The 22,144-nt window shown below is 42.1% G+C and overlaps 1 protein-coding gene across 1 annotated transcript in view; it reads right to left on the reverse strand.

The window, feature by feature from the left end:
- The window catches only part of LOC124595030 (replication factor C subunit 4), a 66,356-nt gene that overhangs the window by 22,180 nt on the left and 22,032 nt on the right, over positions 1–22,144 (reverse strand). Inside the window, exons 4-5 of the mRNA XM_047133591.1 lie at positions 2,820–3,016; positions 1,696–1,892 (exon numbers count right to left, since the gene is read on the reverse strand). Of these exons, the coding sequence (XP_046989547.1) occupies positions 1,696–1,892; positions 2,820–3,016 (394 nt within the window). The remainder of the gene's footprint in view (positions 1–1,695; positions 1,893–2,819; positions 3,017–22,144) is intronic.

The following is a 22,144-nucleotide window of genomic DNA, read 5'->3' on the forward strand; positions in this document are numbered from 1 at the left end:
ACTAACGCGAATTCTTTACAGACAAATGGAAAAACTGGTAGAAGCGGACCTCGGGGAAGATCAGTTTGGATTCCGTAGAAATGTTGGAACACGTGAGGCAATACTAACCTTACGACTTATGTTAGAAGAAAGATTAAGAAAAGGCAAACCTACGTTTCTAGCATTTGTAAACTTAGAGAAAGCTTTTGACAATGTTAACTGAAATACTCTCTTTCAAATTCTGAAGGTGGCAGGGGTAAAATACAGGGAGCGAAAGGCTGTTTACAATTTGTACAGAAACCGGGTGGCAGTTATGAGTCGAGGGGCATGAAAGGGAAGCAGTGGTTGGGAAAGGAGTGAGACAGGGTTGTAGCCTCTCCCCGATGTTATTCAATCTGTATATTGAGCAAGCAGTAAAGGAAACAAAAGAAAATTTTGGAGTAGGTATTAAAATTCATGGAGAAGAAGTAAAAACTTTGAGGTTCGCCGATGACATTGTAATTCTGTCAGAGACACCAAAGGACCTGGGAGAGCAGTTGAACGGAATGGACAGTGTCTTGAAAGGAGGATATAAGATGAACATCAACAAAAGCAAAACAAGGATAATGGAATGTAGTCAAATTAAGTCGGGTGATGCTGAGGGAATTAGATTAGGAAATGAGACACTTAAAGTAGTAAAGGAGTTTTGCAATTTAGGGAGTAAAATAACCGATGATGGTCGAAGTAGAGAGGACATAAAATGTAGACTGGCAATGGCAAGGAAAGCGTTTCTCAAGAAGAGAAATTTGTTAACATCGAGTATAGATTTAAGTGTCAGGAAGTCGTTTCTGAAAGTATTTGTATGGAGTGTAGCCATGTATGGAAGTGAAACATGGACGATAACTAATTTGGACAAGAAGAGAATAGAAGCTTTCGAAATGTGGTGCTACAGAAGAATGCTGAAGATAAGGTGGGTAGATCACGTAACTAATGAGGAGGTATTGAATAAGAATGGGGAGAAGAGAAGTTTGTGGCACAACTTGACTAGAAGAAGGGATCGGTTCGTAGGACACGTTTTGAGGCATCAAGGGATCACAAATTTAGCATTGGAGGGCAGCGTGGAGGGTAAAAATCGTAGAAGGAGACCAAGAGATGAATACACTAAGCAGATTCAGAAGGATGTAGGTTGCAGTAGGTACTGGGAGATGAAGAAGCTTGCACAGGATAGAGTAGCATGGAGAGCTGCATCAAACCAGTCTCAGGACTGAAGACCACAACAACAACAACATCCATCATTTTTCCAAGCCCTAAAGAAATAGGTTATTATGACCTATAAACATTAGTAACTTCACAAAACATGAAGTAAAATCAATCAATTTAGAAGAGTTAATTTATTTGCTCCTGGCTGATCCTGTAGAAACATGTGAAAACCTGTGAAATATGCCAGTCTGTCATTGTCCACCCTTTGAAGAGCCCAGAATGCTCTAATTATTAAAAAACTTTGCTGGACTGCTTAATGGCTGATATTTTGTATGTTTGGGAAATTTCTTTATCAACAGCAAGGCATCTAGCACTTTCTTCCAGCTCATCAGAGCACTTACATAACACTTTTTCCATGTTCTCTTGTCTAACATAATTGCTGTCTTCTGCTAACCTTCTCAAAATTGCTCAAAAATACTGAACATTATTGCCCTATTATTCCTCTGCCAACCTTTTTATCACTAAAATTTTCCATACCCCTGTGACTTCTAGGACATCACTCTTGTGGACTGTTCTTTCCTTCCCACTTAATCTAACACATGATTGCAGGCATGTAATTGCACGGCGCATGTCACCACCTGACATATCCACGAGACATTCCAAAGCATCATTGTTGTATGTCACTTTCTCTTCTGTGCAAATATATTGTAACCGTTCCAGAATCATTGACCGATCTGCAACACAATAATTCATTCACATGCATTAATTACACTGGGAAATAATATAATAGTGCTGTTGAAACACAGGACAAGAATACTAAAGTCCAATCACAACATGTAAATGAATATTTTAAATTCTCAATCCTGTGGTTGTTGGCAAGTGTAAAAACCATAATCTGATTACCAGCATTTTTGAAACCAACAATTCCAAACTATCTTTGTTCTTGGGGTAATTTCCTTATCTTTGCCTTTCTTAGTTATTGGAAACTATAATTAGTGTTGTAACACCTAAAAATTCTAACCATTTCCATAACAAGCCACTCTTTGTGAATACAGCCATCTTAATGAGTTCTTAATAACTACATTTCCCATTTTTGATCCACTTTCTCTCTTACACACTCTCCCGTGGTAACACAGACGGCAGGAGAAGACTGAGGAATGAGTCATGACAATAAACAGCAGAAAAGTAACTACCACAAACTGTGTGTGCATACTGCAGAAACAACAATGCCTTGTTTTTGTTTTAAACCCATCTCTGCTGCCATCATCTTTTCCAGTCCCATATCATCCATCTGCCCAGGCAACCATTGAAACAATCAGTGCATGTTTTTGAACTGATACTGGAAGAATGGAATGCTTGAAAGCTAGTGCAGTTGCTGATATTTGTGTGCAAGGCAGATGAGTGATTCACTGTCCTGAGTTTTAATTTACTTTCTGTTGTGGAATGTTTATTATGAACATACTATTACTCTAATAATAAAATAATTATACATATACCACAAAACTGCATATTTCTTGTCCAGACACACTGTGCATTGTTGCAAGCAATAAAATGGCACAGCCACCTATAATTTAATTTAATACAGAAATATTTGTAATGTAGAAGCTATTAACAATTTTACGCATTTTAAAAAGCAACCAAATGCAATATGCACTCCTTACCTAGTGGCTTAAATCTAAATTTTGTGCATCTTGACGTAAGTGGCTCAATAATACGGCTAACATAATTGCAGATAAGACAAAACCGTGTTGATCTAGTTTCTTTCTCCATTGTTCGGCGAAGTGCTGCTTGTGCTGCACTTGTCATTGAATCTGCCTCATCTAAAATGATGATTTTGAATGCAGGACATGGTCGACCACTGAAATGAAATGAACGTTATCTTCAACATATCTTGAAACAGGATACTGAAATTTCTGTAGTGAATAGAATAGTCCATCATCTTTCAGGCATGCAGCCAGGATAGTTATTTCTTCCTACAATATTTCAGCTGATAACCTTACAGCCATCTTCGAGGTGAGTCACTGACAATTTAAAACCCTTGACACAATGCTGTGGAATAAATGTATGTGTGCACCTTCGCTCCACAGCTCTGTGTCAAGTGGTTTAAATTCTGTCAGTGACTCAACTCAGAAGATGGCTGTAAGGTTATGAGCCAAAACACTGGAAGAAATTACACTCTCTGGGATGCGTGTCAGTAAGATTATGCTATGAAAACATATCCAGTCATAAATTACCAACTACAACAAATCGTAACTTGCACAAAAATCAAAATATTCAAAGAACGAAATTAACACCAATACTTAATGAACTATAAATCTGAATTACACCTGTGAGATCGGCTATAACAAGTTCAGGTGCCATCTATACAGCAACTCCCCTATTTACAATCAAACATTCATATTATTATGTGTGTGTGTGTGTGTGGGGGGGGGGGGGGGGAGGAGGGGGGGGGGGAGACATCAGCACATGTGCGCTCATGTTAGCAGGGCTGGCTCATGAACATTTTCCCCACACAAGCAACTTGTCATTTGTCATTCGCCTTCCCTTCTTTCCCTCGCACCCTGTCAATTTTCACTACTAATTGTGATATGCACTATATACAAATCTTGCAGTTGGGTGCCCCTCTCAGATTGATGCCCAAAGTGGCCACTACTTCCTCCACATATATTTCTCACTTTTTGATATTGAGATGTTCGTACTGGTATTGAACGCACAAATTTTTGGAAGTTTTAGTGTGAGAAGAACTTCCAGCAATTGGCAATTTCAGCAAGTAATTGTAGCAAGATGCAAGAAACTGTTTCCTCTCACCTACGAAAGATACTTCTCAAGGTTGACAAAATTTACAAAAGTCAATTTGCTGGTGATGTTCCCATGTCAAAGAACTTACAGCAACAGCTTCTACAAGTGACTTTCAGCAGTCTACTTGCTATTGAACACATGCCTAAAAGAAAGAATTGAAGGATTCATGGTCTGACAGTGAGTGAGTAATTTCCAACTTCAAAGCACAACAATAATTACCCAGTGAAAACAGCAATCATTGTGAAAACATGGAGTAGAATTCATATGTTATAAATAACTGAGGAGTCTTATTCAGCTGTAAATATATACACAGAGTTGGATTAGAAAATAAATAAAATGTAGCTATTGGGTTCTCCCACAGTTATAGATTATTATGTCTCGATATTTACCGGAATTGATTCAGTATAATTCCCAACTGCACTCAGAAAATTAACATTGACTGACTGTCCCTAACTTCTTGTGCATGAACAATGGATGAAATGAGACACAATTATATCCTATTCTCCAAAAAGTTAACGCATTATTTGAACAGCTAATTGCTGATGAGAATAAACAATTACTTCTTTTGTTTGTGTTAACACCTGAATAAGGAGTTGTGCCACTGCCTTTCAAATCGGCATCTGTAACCCATAGGCCAGCAAAAAGAAAACTGTCCTTGCATTCTGACATAAGAGGCTGTATAGTGGACAAAATGGCTTAACGAAGCTCCAGCCTGGCACTAAAGCGAGAATGATTAACACATGACCAACCCCCACTGCTGTTGCTGGGACTGGAACACTGTTTGCACAGCATAGCACGAGGGCCAGGTAGCCACAAGGGTGACAAGGATTATGTCACAGTTGACATTGGCTCTGTGCTGCTTCTCGGGCCTACGTAATCAGAAATGGTGCCTTGTCACAACAGGGATGGGTTGTGAAACCATAAAAATCACTCATTCCAGCAATGCAGTTTCTGTCATCATCCACAACCATCTGACAGCTACTCTGTGGCAGTTGTAGACATGATGTGGGTCGGTCATCCTTCTGGTAACAGACTCCGCTTCTGCTGCTTGTGGATCTTTGGGCTGCACCAAATCCTGATGCTGCTGGGAGCTGAACTGGTGCCTTCTGGCTGGAGGCCATCTGCTGGCTGACTTCACCTGCCTTTAGATTCTACATCTACATCTACCTACATTTATACTTCGCAAGCCACCTAACAGTGTGTGGTGGAGGGCACTTTACATGCCACTGTCATTACCTCCCTTCCCTGTTCCAGTCGCGTATGGTTCGCGGGAAGAACAACTGCCGGAAAGCCTCCGTGCGCGCTCGAATCTCTCTAATTTTACATTCATGATCTCCTCGGGAGGTATAAGTAAGAGGAAGCAATATATTCGATACCTCATCCAGAAACGCATCCTCTCGAAACCTGGACAGCAAGCTACAACGCGATGCAGAGTGCCTCTCTTGCAGAGTCTGCCACTTGAGTTTGCTATACATCTCACTCACAAGGGAACCTCCCCATCACACCCCCCTCAGATTTAGTTATAATTTGGCACAGTGGATAGGCCTTGAAAAACTGAACACAGATCAATCGAGAAAACAGGAAGAAGTTGTGTGGGACTATGAAAAAAATAAGCAAAATATACAAAATGAGTAGTCCATGTGCAAGATAGGCAACATTTAGGACAATGTGAGCTCAGGAGCGCCGTGGTCCCATGGTTAGTGTGAGCAGCTGCGGAACGAGAGGTCCTTGGTTTAAGTCTTCCCTCGAGCGAAAAGTTTAATTTTTTATTTTCAGACAATTATCAGAGTTCAGGCACTAACACATAATCAACTTCGCTCTCTAAAATTCCAGGACACATTCAGATTTGCTTGGACATACGCAGGATTTGACGGTCTACACACGGACAAATTTGAAAACGTTAAAAACATATGTTTTGACAGAGCACAGAGAAAACTGTGCGACTGTGAAACTGTTGCATTCATTTGTTGCAGTTTATGTGACACACTCTTATGTTTCCATCACTTTTTTGGGAGTGATTATCACATCCACAAGAAAACCTAAATCGGGCAAGGTAGAAGAATCTTTTTACCTATTCGCCAAGTGTGCAAGTTAGGTGGGTCGACAACATATTCCTGTCATGTGACGCACATGCCGTCACAAGTGTCGTATAGAATATATCAGACGTGTTTTCCTGGATCAATTGTTTTCGGTTCCCATTGGAGAGGCACGTCCTTTCGTCTACTAATCGCACTAAACTTATTACAGTGAACAGAGACGTCAATAAACGAACGGACAGATCATAACTTTGCAAAAATAAAGTAAAACAAATACTAACAAAGAGATAGGGGGGCTGGCCAGTACTTACCTCAGCTCAGTACAGCCGATAGATACACATAAAACAGAACTGAAAATTTACATTCCTAGCTTTCGGAACTTTTTTCCTTCATCAGGGAGGAGAGAGGGGGAAAAAAGGGAAGAAGGGAAAGTGGATTCAGTTACTCACAACCCAGGTTATGAAGCAACAGGGAAAGGTAAACAGGGAGGGTGCAAGGATGGAGGCATGGTTGTCAGAGGGAAGCCAAAGATATTCTACTGTAAGTACTGTGCCAGCTTCAAACCAAAGAGGATGCATACAGAAGTAAAGAGGTATATAGTATAAAGATAAACACAACTATGTAGGATGAAAAGATGTGTGAATGGCTAAAGAGGAAAGGGAAAGAGGAGAAGACTGAAGAGTGAATGGGAGTGAGGTGGTTTAACGTAGGTTCAGTCCAGGGGGATGGCGGGATGAAAGGATGTGTTGGAGTGCAAGTTCCCATCTCCGCAGTTCAGAGGGACTGGTGTTGGGTGGGAGAAGCCAAATGGCACATACGGTGTAGCAGGTTCCTAGGTCCCTAGAATTATGCTGGAGGGCATGCTCCGCTACTGGGTATTGGGCATCTCCTAGGCGGACAGTTCGTCTGTGTCCGTTCATGCGCTCAGCCAGTTTGGTTGTTGTCATGCCGATGTAAAAGGCTGTGCAGTGCAGGCATGTCAGTTGATAAATGACATGTGTGGTTTCACACGTAGCCCTGCCTTGAATTGTGTATGTTTTACCAGTAGCGGGGCTGGGGTAGGTGGTTGTGGGGGGATGCATGGGGCAGGTTTTGCAGCGGGGTCGGTTACAGGGGTAGGAACCGCTGGGTAGAGAAGGTAGTCTGGGAATATTGTAGGGTTTAACAAGGATGTTACGGAGGTTAGGGGGGCGACGAAAGGCAACTCTGGGTGGTGTGGGGAGAATTTTGTCAAGGGATGATCTCATTTCAGGGGTTGACTTGAGAAAGTCATATCCCTGGCGGAGTAATTTGTTGATGTTTTCGAGGCCAGGATAATATTGGGTGACAAGGGGGATGCTTCTGTGTGGTCTGGGGGTAGGAACATTGTTGTTGGACGGGGAGGAATGTATTGCTCGGGATATCTGTTTGTGGACAAGGTCTGCAGGATAGTTGCGGGAGAGGAAAGCACTGGTCAGGTTATTGGTGTAGTTGTTGAGGGATTCGTCACTGGAGCAGATACGTTTGCCACGAATACCTAGGCTGTAGGGAAGGGAGCGTTTGATGTGGAAAGGATGCCAGCTATCAAAGTGAAGGTACTGTTGTTTGTTTGTGGGTTTGATATGGACAGAGGTGTGGATGTGAGCTTCAACAAGATGAAGATCAACATCCAGGAAGGTGGCTTGGGTTTTGGAGAAGGACCAGGTGAAATTCAGATTCGAAAAGGAGTTGAGGTTATGGAGGAAATTAAGGAGTGTTTCTTCACCATGAGTCCAGACCACAAAGATGTCATCTATAAACCTATACCAGGCCAGGGGAAGCAGCTGTTGGGTCTTCAGGAAAGCCTCCTCCATGCGGCCCATGAAGAGGTTGGCATAGGAGGGAGCCATCCTGGTTCCCATGGCCGTTCCCCTGATTTGTTTGTAGGTCTGGCCTTCAAAAGTGAAGTAATTATGGGTGAGGATGAAGTTGGTAAGTGTGATAAGGAACGAGGTTTTTGGAAGATCTTCGGGTGGGCGTTGGGAGAGGTAGTGCTCAAGGGCAGAGAGACCATGGGTATGTGGGATGTTTGTGTAAAGGGATGTAGCATCTATGGTGACAAGAAAGGTTTCAGGTGGGAGAGGAGTGGGAATGGATTTGAGGCGTTCTAGGAAGTGGTTTGTGTCTTTGATGTAGGATGGGAGTCTGCGGGTGATAGGTTGTAGGTGCTGATCTACCAGAGCTGAGATACGTTCGGTTGGGGATTTGAAGCCTGCTACAATGGGACGGCCAGGATGGTTCTCTTTGTGGATTTTGGGTAATAGGTAGAAGGTAGGGGTACGTGGCTCAGGTGGAGTGAGTAAGTCTATGGAAGCCGTTGTGAGGCCTTGTGAGGGACCTTGGAATTTTTAGGATTTTTTGCAGCTCAGTCTGGATGGAGGGAATGGGATCCTGGGTGACAGCTTTGTAGGTTGAGTTGTCAGAGAGTTGACGCAGTCCTTCTGCCACATACTCCACACGGTCAAGTACGACAGTTGTGGAGCCTTTATCCGCCGGGAGGATGACAATAGAGCGGTCTATTTTCAGCTCCTTAATGGCACGGGATTCAGCTGGGGTGATGTTGGGGGTTGTCGGGATGTTCTTCAAGAAGGACTGGGAGGCAACACTGGATGTGAGGAATTCCTGAAATGTCTGCAAGGGATGGTTTTGGGGGAGGGGAGGAGGATCCCTTTGAGAAGGCAGTCGGAACTGTTCTAGACAGGGTTCAACACTGGGTCTAGTACTTGGAGGCTGTGTTTGGGTAGTGAAGTGATATTTCCAGTTGAGGATCCGGGTGAATGAGAGGAGATCTTTAACCAGGGCAGTGTGGTTGAATTTAGGTGTGGGGCTAAAGGTTAAGCCTTTTGATAGAACAGATGTCTCTGGAGGAGAGAGGGATCTGGATGAGAGGTTTAGGACTGAATTGGGACTGGTGATATGTGGCATTTGACTGTGGTTATAGTTGAGATTTGGTCTGTGTGGGGTATGTGCTGGTATGGGGAGATTGAGTAGGGTGGCTAGGCTAGGTTTGTTGGCTATGAGGGGGGTTTGTTGAAGGTTCTGTTGTGGTTGGTGTTTGTGAGGGATAGGGAGAGGGACCCCACTTCTTAGGTGTTGCACTAGCACTGTGGATAGTTTTTTCAGGTGGTGTGTGGCATGGAACTCAAGTTTGCAGCTGGCTTCTAGGATGATGTTCCTCAGTGTGTTCTCCAAGCAAGGGTTTGAGAGGTGGAGGACTTTGAAGAGAGATAGGAGCTGTTGGGAGTGGTGGTTACATGAAGTGGTGTAGAGATTCAGGACAAGTTGGGTAAGGGCTAAGGATTGAAGGTTCTGGAAGTCCAGGAGAGACTTGTGGAAGGAGGAATTGCACCCGGAGATGGGAACTTTTAAGGTAAGCCCTTTAGGGGCAATTCCAAAGGTTAAACAGGACTGGAGGAAAAGTATGTGGGATTGCAGTTTGGCTACGGTGAATGCATGTTTCCGGAATGAATGTAAATAATGTGGTATAGGATTAGGGTACATAGTGGGTAACTGGTGGGTAGGGAAATTAAATAACTAAAGTTGAAATAGCAATCATAAGAAGGAGTAAAACACGGAGGGAAGGACGAGAAGGAAAGAAATTGTGTTGGTAATGTTCAATACCAAAGGAAGACCACTAAATAAGAAAAATACGGAAAAAGTTGACCAGACCAAGCAAGTATGTCCAGATTAGGGGAAAAAGAACACACGTAGCTCAAAAACTGAGATAGCGAGTGGCGAAAAAAGATCGCTTTTGCGGCACGCGCGATCTTTTTTCGCCACTCGCTATCTCAGTTTTTGAGCTACGTGTGTTCTTTTTCCCCTAATCTGGACATACTTGCTTGGTCTGGTCAACTTTTTCCGTATTTTTCTTATTTAGTGGTCTTCCTTTGGTATTGAACATTACCAACACAATTTCTTTCCTTCTCGTCCTTCCCTCCGTGTTTTACTCCTTCTTATGATTGCTATTTCAACTTTAGTTATTTAATTTCCCTACCCACCAGTTACCCACTATGTACCCTAATCCTATACCACATTATTTACATTCATTCCGGAAACATGCATTCACCGTAGCCAAACTGCACTCCCACATACTTTTCCTCCAGTCCTGTTTAACCTTTGGAATTACCCCTAAAGGGCTTACCTTAAAAGTTCCCATCTCCGGGTGAAATTCCTCCTTCCACAAGTCTCTCCTGGACTTCCAGAACCTTCAATCCTTAGCCCTTACCCAACTTGTCCTGAATCTCTACACCACTTCATGTAACCACCACTCCCAACAGCTCCTATCTCTCTTCAAAGTCCTCCACCTCTCAAACCCTTGCTTGGAGAACACACTGAGGAACATCATCCTAGAAGCCAGCTGCAAACTTGAGTTCCATGCCACACACCACCTGAAAAAACTATCCACAGTGCTAGTGCAACACCTAAGAAGTGGGGTCCCTCTCCCTATCCCTCACAAACACCAACCACAACAGAACCTTCAACAAACCCCCCTCATAGCCAACAAACCTAGCCTAGCCACCCTACTCAATCTCCCCATACCAGCACATACCCCACACAGACCAAATCTCAACTATAACCACAGTCAAATGCCACATATCACCAGTCCCAATTCAGTCCTAAACCTCTCATCCAGATCCCTCTCTCCTCCAGAGACATCTGTTCTATCAAAAGGCTTAACCTTTAGCCCCACACCTAAATTCAACCACACTGCCCTGGTTAAAGATCTCCTCTCATTCACCCGGATCCTCAACTGGAAATATCACTTCACTACCCAAACACAGCCTCCAAGTACTAGACCCAGTGTTGAACCCTGTCTAGAACAGTTCCGACTGCCTTCTCTAAAGGGATCCTCCTCCCTCCCCCAAAACCATCCCTTGCAGACATTTCAGGATTTCCTCACATCCAGTGTTGCCTCCCAGTCCTTCTTGAAGAACATCCCGACAACCCCCAACATCACCCCAGCTGAATCCCGTGCCATTAAGGAGCTGAAAATAGACCGCTCTATTGTCATCCTCCCGGCGGATAAAGGCTCCACAACTGTCGTACTTGACCGTGTGGAGTATGTGGCAGAAGGACTGCGTCAACTCTCTGACAACTCAACCTACAAAGCTGTCACCCAGGATCCCATTCCCTCCATCCAGACTGAGCTGCAAAAAATCCTAAAAATTCCAAGGTCCCTCACAAGGCCTCACAACGGCTTCCATAGACTTACTCACTCCACCTGAGCCACGTACCCCTACCTTCTACCTATTACCCAAAATCCACAAAGAGAACCATCCTGGCCGTCCCATTGTAGCAGGCTTCAAATCCCCAACCGAACGTATCTCAGCTCTGGTAGATCAGCACCTACAACCTATCACCCGCAGACTCCCATCCTACATCAAAGACACAAACCACTTCCTAGAACGCCTCAAATCCATTCCCACTCCTCTCCCACCTGAAACCTTTCTTGTCACCATAGATGCTACATCCCTTTACACAAACATCCCACATACCCATGGTCTCTCTGCCCTTGAGCACTACCTCTCCCAACGCCCACCCGAAGATCTTCCAAAAACCTCGTTCCTTATCACACTTACCAACTTCATCCTCACCCATAATTACTTCACTTTTGAAGGCCAGACCTACAAACAAATCAGGGGAATGGCCATGGGAACCAGGATGGCTCCCTCCTATGCCAACCTCTTCATGGGCCGCATGGAGGAGGCTTTCCTGAAGACCCAACAGCTGCTTCCCCTGGCCTGGTATAGGTTTATAGATGACATCTTTGTGGTCTGGGCTCATGGTGAAGAAACACTCCTTAATTTCCTCCATAACCTCAACTCCTTTTCGAATCTGAATTTCACCTGGTCCTTCTCCAAAACCCAAGCCACCTTCCTGGATGTTGACCTTCATCTTGTTGAAGCTCACATCCACACCTCTGTCCATATCAAACCCACAAACAAACAACAGTACCTTCACTTTGATAGCTGGCATCCTTTCCACATCAAACGCTCCCTTCCCTACAGCCTAGGTATTCGTGGCAAACGTATCTGCTCCAGTGACGAATCCCTCAACAACTACACCAATAACCTGACCAGTGCTTTCCTCTCCCGCAACTATCCTGCAGACCTTGTCCACAAACAGATATCCCGAGCAATACATTCCTCCCCGTCCAACAACAATGTTCCTACCCCCAGACCACACAGAAGCATCCCCCTTGTCACCCAATATTATCCTGGCCTCGAAAACATCAACAAATTACTCCGCCAGGGATATGACTTTCTCAAGTCAACCCCTGAAATGAGATCATCCCTTGACAAAATTCTCCCCACACCACCCAGAGTTGCCTTTCGTCGCCCCCCTAACCTCCGTAACATCCTTGTTAAACCCTACAATATTCCCAGACTACCTTCTCTACCCAGCGGTTCCTACCCCTGTAACCGACCCCGCTGCAAAACCTGCCCCATGCATCCCCCCACAACCACCTACTCCAGCCCCGCTACTGGTAAAACATACACAATTCAAGGCAGGGCTACGTGTGAAACCACACATGTCATTTATCAACTGACATGCCTGCACTGCACAGCCTTTTACATCGGCATGACAACAACCAAACTGGCTGAGCGCATGAACGGACACAGACGAACTGTCCGCCTAGGAGATGCCCAATACCCAGTAGCGGAGCATGCCCTCCAGCATAATTCTAGGGACCTAGGAACCTGCTACACCGTATGTGCCATTTGGCTTCTCCCACCCAACACCAGTCCCTCTGAACTGCGGAGATGGGAACTTGCACTCCAACACATCCTTTCATCCCGCCATCCCCCTGGACTGAACCTACGTTAAACCACCTCACTCCCATTCACTCTTCAGTCTTCTCCTCTTTCCCTTTCCTCTTTAGCCATTCACACATCTTTTCATCCTACATAGTTGTGTTTATCTTTATACTATATACCTCTTTACTTCTGTATGCATCCTCTTTGGTTTGAAGCTGGCACAGTACTTACAGTAGAATATCTTTGGCTTCCCTCTGACAACCATGCCTCCATCCTTGCACCCTCCCTGTTTACCTTTCCCTGTTGCTTCATAACCTGGGTTGTGAGTAACTGAATCCACTTTCCCTTCTTCCCTTTTTTCCCCCTCTCTCCTCCCTGATGAAGGAAAAAAGTTCCGAAAGCTAGGAATGTAAATTTTCAGTTCTGTTTTATGTGTATCTATCGGCTGTACTGAGCTGAGGTAAGTACTGGCCAGCCCCTCTATCTCTTTGTTAGTATTTGTTTCACACCTTATATGAGATTTTCCATTAATCATTCAAAAATAAAGTAAGTAAACTTTTTGCAGGTGCTCACGCTAACCACGGGACCACTGCGCTCCTGTGCTCACATTATCCTTGATGTAGCCTATGTTGCCCATGGACTACTCAGTTTGTATATTTTGCTTATTTTTTCATAGTTGCACACAACTTCTTCCTGTTTTCTCGATTGATCTGTGTTCAGTTTTTCAAGGCCTATCCACTGTGCCAAATTATAACTTAATCTGAGGGGGGTGCGATGGTGAGGTTCCCTTGTCAGAGGTACAGGGCCACACCTGCATCTGAGTTGCTGCCACCTACCTGCAAGCCCACACTCTGGTGCTGCAGACTTGCATACATAGACTGCTGTCACTGCATCCTATGGTGGGACCAAGAGTTTCAGAGCATGGCGCATCTCTGCTCTTTGCTGCCGCCTGGGTGGGTTGGCTGTACTGATGCAGCATAAGACAGTGTGCTGCAGGGGACCCAGTTACAACACAAGCCCAGTATCCTGCTGAGAGCAGTGGCGTCAACTGGCTTTGCTGCCATCAGTGCTGCTGTCTGGACCAGCTTGTGCCACTGGCTGCTGACCACAGCAAGCCAATGCCCTCAACTGATATATTAACTATTAAATACGTAGTTGTTTTCTCACTGCTTCTATGATTCTAAGACAGTCAACCACTTGGTTCATTGTTTCTGCTACTCTGTCAAATTGTGGCCTATAGAGAAGTCATTAACATTTGAGCCACCCTCACCTCAATATGCAAGGCTTTGAAGAAGTCATGCCAGTATTCACGAGAAATGCTTTAATAAATCAGAACAGACAACAAGGATCGAATTCAAGACGAACTTTACATGAATCCCAGAATGTGCTAACACACTACTTGCAGCAGTATAAAAGACTTCTTTACTTATGCATGAGAGACATATTTTTCTTTAACCTATTATGGGCTTTTTTTTTTTTTAATTACTGGCACTATGCTCTTTAAATGTGTCTCCCAACTACCCTACCATATATTCCTCAAATCAATCATGGGAAACTCGCAACGTTAAAATAGCAAACACTAGTTCGTTCTCATTTGGATCTTACAACTGCCAAAATTTGATGGACTGCAGCTCACTTAACGATTCTCTTCTGTATCCAAATTCTGGGTGCACCTATATATATATATATATTAGCAGATATTTTAACCAATCCTACAGTTTCAGCTTGCATCAAATGAAAAAAAATTCACAACAGATTTTATAAAGACCATACTTTTGTACTTTTTTTGCATCTTTACCCACCAATAACATGCTTCAGATCCAAGAATGTACAATCTCAACCCATCCATTATATGATGTATGGTTTATGACACTGAACTTAAATTATGAAACTTCTACCCTTTTATAACTGAGGGCCTTGTATTCACATACATCAATGCAAATGCAAAACAGGAAGTGAATAAGTTGTTTAGAAAGTGGGAACAGTTTTACTATAAGGACCTCTTCCTACATAGAAGAACACAATAGAGCAATGAGAGTACATTGTGAGTTTCCCAGTTGCAGAAATAAATGCCAACAAGAAAAAGTACACAACTTGCAAAAACCAAATATGTAAATAAATAGTAAGCACACGTGCATGCTTTGTATACTGTGAAAAAGGTTGATGATAATAATAAAGCTAGTTCTAGGGTAGCATTCTTTGTGAACACTAATTTTTTACAAACGGCCCAAGTAAATCTTTCCTTAAAAGCCATGTTACTGCGGAAGTGTACCACGGAAATAAATTAGTAATTTTTTGACAAAGTGTGGTAATATCTATTTATGGGAGACAGAGAAGGGCCGTCCCTCCTGGAAAGACATCCAGAGAGAGCCAATACCCCACCAAAGCCCACACTGCCCCATTCAATTTTGTCTGAAGTTAAAAATTATACTGGACATGTGAGGCTACAACATATACACGATTACTAGTGAAATAATTTAAAACACGGTTATTCCACATCAAAATAAACAATTATGGGAATCATCCCCACCAGAACCCGTCTAGTGTAAATGAAATTTTCACAGCTGTTTCATACAGAATAAAACTAAGCTGTGTAAACTTTATGCTCTTGACACAAAAAATTAATGGTTTTAGGAGACTTTCAGTAGGGGGCTAAGAAATGTCTTGTGAGCCCTAAACAGTTTTGATGAAATTAAAGCTGCAGTAATGTAGGCGAGATATTTGAAATATCTTCTTTTAATACAGGTCTGCAGCCTGAATGAATTGTTCAAAGGACATCATTTACAGCTTTTGGCTGTAAATGTTTTGCACAGTAAAAACTTCTACAACTAAGTGCAGGAAATTTTTGTGTGCCTCATACTGCTAAAATTTCAAGGTTATGATGCTCACTATATTCATACTACAGGAGGTCAAAGTTCCAGAAAAATCTATTGTTATAATTTTTCACCTATTTTGTGACTCCAACATATTGAGTGCCCCATAGCAGTTCTGCAGAGAAGTTACTTGTTATCAACGCTAGTGAACTACAACAGTTATTTGTGAGTATTCAAGGAGTTATTAGTATGTAAACATGCCAGCAAAATATTTTGCAACCAATTTTGGCATACTCTGATGTCATTTTGCTATTGCTAAATGGTATCACCTCACTTTTTTTTTATTCCATTAGAAAGATCAGGTGCTTTTTCATTGTAATAGCTTTTGCTTATTTTCTAGATCCTCTAGAAAAATTTCAAAAAAATGAGCTGGAATATACCACTATCAATTAGTCACAGACTATTGTTATATTTAGCATTATATAGATTTTTGTATCTTCAGGTGGTATTTATTTGTTAATATTTTTACTTTCTATCAATATTTAATCATAACCAGGAAATTAATACAACAATGGAAATAATTAAAAAAGGAAAACATGCTACCACTATCCTATAGACCAGGGGTCTCCAAACTTTTTAGCCCGCAGGCCACATTGACTCCTCCACAAAGTCATAAGGGCCAAGATCTACCTAGTGGGATTAAAGCACCCTAGCACTCCATGGTCACCGTAATGTAAGGCTAAAGGAAAGATGAAATCGCAAAAATCTAAGGTTGTGGGAATAGCTAGCACTGAAACGAACTACGATTTTTATTTAATTACATAATTTTGATTGGTGGACGTACCTGACCGAAATTCTGGCTTATTTTATTCTGGCGAATTTCACTGACAAAAAAGTATGTCACTGCACATTCTTCATGAAAGCGTCCTGCAAAGTTAATGAAATCTCAAAATCATTGTTAGCAACACTATTACTGCAAGACGTAACAGAGGTGGAGTATGTCAACGCATTGTTATTTCAAGCGGCACAACAATAAGTTTAGTTATGTAGTCTTGTAGCGAGTAACAGAGCCAATGTCGCGGTATATTGGTCGTGATAGGACTCTAAACTCAATTGTTGGCAGTATAGGTACCACCTCAAATATTTGGCGGGCCGGATACCGGGGAAGTCCGGCCAGCTAACGCGGGCCGGTTTGCTGGCCCTCGCGGGCCGGTTTCGGCCCGCGGGCCGTAGTTTGGAGACCCCTGCTATAGACAATTTGTAAAATATTTATAAGACATATCCACAATAACTATTTACAGACAATCACTGACTAACATGTTAAAGTGTACTGTACTGGGCTACCCTCCCTGTTTACCTTTCCCTGTTGCTTCATAACCTGGGTTGTGAGTAACTGAATCCACTTTCCCTTTTTCCCTTTCTTTCCCATCTCTCCTCCCTGACGAAGAAACAAAGTTTCGAAACCTAGAAACGTAAATTTACTGTTCTGTTTTGTGTAACTATCGGCTGTACTGAGCTAAGTACTGGCCAGCCCCCTATCTCTTTGTTAGTATTTGTTTCACATCTTTATATGAGATTTTCCATTAATCATTTAGATCACCTATATGGTCCACATCCTTCATTGTTTTGTCCCTTTTGTTAGCTATCACTTACATCTGTCATCTAAACACTTTCTCTTCTTCAGTGTTTTATGTATATAAATATTTTCGTCACCAACTGTGCTAGTTTCACTTCCCTCCTATTATCTTCTTCCGTTTATAGTCCACTTCTCTTTATTTATTTATTTAACATTCCATAGTTTTAACGTTCGTTATACGCTGTTTTCCAGCCAACAATCACTGCAAACAATCTCATCCACACCTACCAGTATCATCCATTTCCGTCGATTTCGTGTTGCTGGCGATCTTTTTGTGGCATTGGCTATCATTCTCTGCCACAGAAAATATTTTTTGGAACATTTCTGCGCCACCCGCGAACTTTTTTGGCCACCCGCGAACTTTTTTGGCCAACCGCAAACTTTTTTGGCCACCCGCAAACTTTTTTGCGCCACCCGCGAACTTTTTTGGCCACCCGCAAACTTTTTTGGCCACCCGCAAACTTTTTTGCGCCACCCGCAAACTTTTTTGCGCCACCCGCAAACTTTTTTGCGCCACACGCAAACTTTTTTGCGCCACACGCAAACTTTTTTGCGCCACACGCAAACTTTTTTGTGCCACACGCAAACTTTTTTGTGCCACACGCAAACTTTTTTGCGCCACACGCAAACTTTTTTGCGACACACGCAAACTTTTTTGCGCCACCCGCAAACTTTTTTGCGCCACCCGCAAACTTTTTTGCACCGCGCATGGTCTTTTTTGCGGCACCCGCGATCTTTTTTTCGCCACTCGCTATCTTTTTTTGAGCAACGTGTATTCGTTTCCCCTGATCTGGACACACTTGCTTGGTCTGGTCCACCTTTATCCGTACTTTTATTTAGTGGTCTTCCTTTGGTATTGAACATTACCAACACAATTTCTTTCTCCTCCTTCCCTCCTTGTTTTATTCCTTCTTATTATTACTATTTTAACTTTACTTATTTAATTTCCCTACCCACTAGTTACCCACTATGTACCCTAATCCTATACATTATTTACATTCATTCCGGAAACATGCATTCACTGTAGCCAAACTGCAACCGCACATACTTTTCCTCCGGTCCTGTTTAACCTTTGGTATTATCCCTAAAGAACTTACCTTAAAAGTTCCCATCTCTGGGTGCAATTCCTCCTTCCAATAGTCTCTCCTGGACTTCCAGAACCGTCAGTCCTTAGCCCTTACCCAACTTGTCCTGAATCTCTACACTACTTCGTGTAACCACCACTCCCAACAGCTCCTATCTCTCTTCAAAGTCCTCCACCTCTCAAACCCCTGCTTGGAGAACACACTTGGGAATATCATCCTAGAAGCCAGCTGTAAACTTGAGTTCTATGCCACACACCACCTGAAGAAACTATCCACAGTGTTAGTGCAACACCTACGAAGTGGGGTCCCTCTCCCTCACAAACACCAACCACAACAGAACCTTCAACAAACCCCCCTCATAGCCAACAAACCTAGCCTAGCCACCCTACTCAATCTCCCAATACCAGCACATACCCCACACAGACCAAATCTCAACTATAACCACAGTCAAATGCCACATATCACCAGTCCCAATTCAGTCCTAAACCTCTCATCCAGATCCCTCTCTCCTCCAGAGACATCTGTTCTATCAAAAGGCTTAACCTCTAGCCCCACGCCTAAATTCAACCACACTGCCCTGGTTAAAGACCACCTCTCATTCACTCGGAACCTCAACTGGAAATATCACTTCACTGCCCAAACATAGCCCCCAAATACTAGACCCAGTGTTGAACCCTGTCTAGAACAATTCCGACCGCCTTCTCAAAAGGGATCCTCCTCCCCTCCCCCAAAACCATCCCTCGCAGACATTTCAGGAATTCCTCGCATCCAGTGTTGCCTCCCAGTCCTTCTTGAAGAAAATCCCGACAATCCCCAACATCACCCCAGTTGAATCCCGTGCCACTCTATTGTCATCCTGCCAGTGGATAAAGGCTCCACAACTGTGGTACTTGAGCATGTGGACTATGTGGCAGAAGGACTGCGTCAACTCTCCGACACCTCAACCAAAAAAAAAAAAAAAAAAGGCTACCCTCCCTGTTTACCTTTCCCTGTTGCTTCCTAACCTGGGTTGTGAGTAACTGAATCCACTTTCCCTTCTTCCTTTTCTTTCCCATCTCTCCTCCTTGACGAAGGAACAAAGTTCCGAAAGCTAGGAACGTAAATTTTCTGTTCTGCTTTGTGTAACTATCGGCTGTACTGAGCTGAGGTAAGTACTGGCCAGCCCCTCTATCTCTTTGTTAGTATTTGTTTCACATCTTTATATGAGATCTTCCATTAATCATTTTGTACTATATTTTTGTTTTTTATAGCAGCCTGTTTGTTATGTTGGTTGCCACTAATGATTAAATCATATCACATGTTGAGTGTGCGTCGGGAAAATGGCAAGTGTGGAAGAGTCCAGCTCTTAAAGTATATTTGTACAGATCATCTAAAAGTGAGTGGTAGCATGCTCTCCTTTTTTAATTATAACCAAGAAATTGGTAATTTTTGAGTCCGATGGCACAATGCCTGCAAAAAAGATACCCTCTTGTTTCATTTAGTAAGCAGCTTTGAGATGTCATAGCACAAGAGGTCTAATTTTATACTGTGAATGACAAACGATCCAGATGTTGTTGCTGACTTCCTAGCTTGTTCAATTGGCTCTTTGGTCAGTACAGAGTATCATCAGTCCTGTTGCAGTAGTTGTAAAAAAACGACTGGCGTCCCTAAATGAATTCCACCTTTATCAACAAAGTCTACCAAAATTACACTCAGGTTGTAGCCTACAAATAGATTAAATGACCTGCTTCTAGCATAAAGCCTTGTTTTACTTGTTTCATTTCATTCAAAAGTAATGCTATAAGCCTTTTGCAAAAACAAATCATTTATTAAAATGGGTTCTTGTTTTATAAAGAGCAGCTGAATTAAAAAAGCTCACAAATGTACAAGTTATGTCAGAGTGAGTTCACAAGAAACTTGCTGCACTCTTGTCTTTCCAAAAGGCCTCATGCTCATGGTGATGAAAAAATTGTAATGGCATAAATTGTCAATTCAAGCTTGCCAAATCTGTGTCATTCTCCTCTAAAATGTCGTCCTCAAAATAAGATCAACAAGTTTAATAAAAGCATAAAGTTTCACACATGCAAAGTGAAATTTGTATGCAGACTGCTGTTTCTTGTGGGTTTAAGTCAGATACATTTGTATGGCACAATTCTAATGCTCAGTAATGCCTATGTTACGCCGATTATGATGACCTATTTAATGAGTGGAAGAAAAACTGAGTACCTTCAAGTGCTGAGATTTGTAAATGTTAACACTCACCCCAAAATGTTGGTCAATACCATGTGTCACCAAATTTACAGTTCCAAACAGAATGCTACAAGACTAGGAAGTGTAAACATTAGGCGGCACTGCCTAGCGATAAGAAGAAAAAAGTCATTTTTGATAATATAAAAAGCAATGTTAAGGCTTTTCAGGAGAGCAACAAATTTAGCTGGAATGAAAATGTCTGTAGGGTGTTGAGCATTTTTTTACAAGAACTTTTGCTATAAGTTTTACTCTCTTGTCCAGTTAAAGAGTGTAACTACTACACATAAATAATTTAGGAGCAAGTGTAATAGCTAATCGATTAGTAAAGACGTTGAGTCATTGCTTGGCACATGAACAAGACTGAAAACTTTGCAGGCTTTCCAATGACTCCTTTTTCAAGTTAGAGTCTAAATTATTTACATCCTACCAGGACTTTGCATTGCCATATTTCTAACTATTACTCAAATATTATTAAGTTTCTTATACATAAGGTGATTGTTAGAGTATTGGTTCATGAATGTACAACTGTAGTATTTTCAAGCTCATATTTAACTTCACTTAGAGGGTCTCCAAAACAAACAAAACCCCCGCTCTTTCTAATGACACAAAATTACAGATAATATAGCAATATGACATCAAATCATGCACAAGTACAATAAAAAAATTTTATGACATTGTTTCACATAAATACCTCCAAGAATACTCATGAATAACTGCTGCAGATTGGTAGAACTGATAATAATTAATTTATCTGTGGCACTACTAAAGGACACTCAATATAATATGTCAAAAATTAGTCACAAAATTATTGAAAAATTGTAGCAGTTGTTTCTTCCCCGACTTTGACCTCATACGATGCAAAAATTGTGAATGACTTAGTCTTCAAATTTTAACAGTGTGCCGAGCACTAAAAGTTGTGCTTCTTATCCAAATATCCACTTTATATTACTACTAGTTTCAATAATTAAGCCTTCTTAAAATTGGCAATAACTGTCAGAGTTCATCCAACATTTTGCATCTCTCTACGGAAAGCATTACAAAACCGTTAATTTTGTTCATCTTGAGGTAAAGTTTTGCACAGGACATTTGTACAAAGTTTCATTCAGTCTGCAGTTGGTGTGAAATGGCACAATAATAATTATATTAAAACAAAGTATAAGTGTGTGTGTGTGTGTGTGTGTGTCACCAAGCATACTCAAGCACAGAATGTATCCAGACACTCAAATGTTAAAATCTGCTCCTTAACAATTTGAGGGTGTGTTCTGACCCCTCAGAATTTTTTTTAAATATCCACGTTACACCCATCCAGTCATCATTTAAAACAAGAGGGCATCTCTCCAGCCAAACCTTGTAATGCCCTGTGATCCATATACAATCTATTTTCAGTTAAAATATAATACACTGTTGTAATGGTACCACTGCATCATATTCTCAAGGCCCTTCACAATCCATGATGGAACTGTGAGTTTAAGGGCAATGCTTTATATGAAATGAGCTAAAATGATCTCATTTTGTCTGACAAATCGGACTAAGGTATGCCACAGTTGGGTGGTCAATTTCAGTGTATGAGCTTTATTTTCACTTGTTTCTGACCACTCTCCCCACATGCCCA

Source organism: Schistocerca americana, chromosome 2 (assembly GCF_021461395.2).
Source record: "Schistocerca americana isolate TAMUIC-IGC-003095 chromosome 2, iqSchAmer2.1, whole genome shotgun sequence".
Lineage (NCBI taxonomy): Eukaryota > Metazoa > Arthropoda > Insecta > Orthoptera > Acrididae > Schistocerca > Schistocerca americana.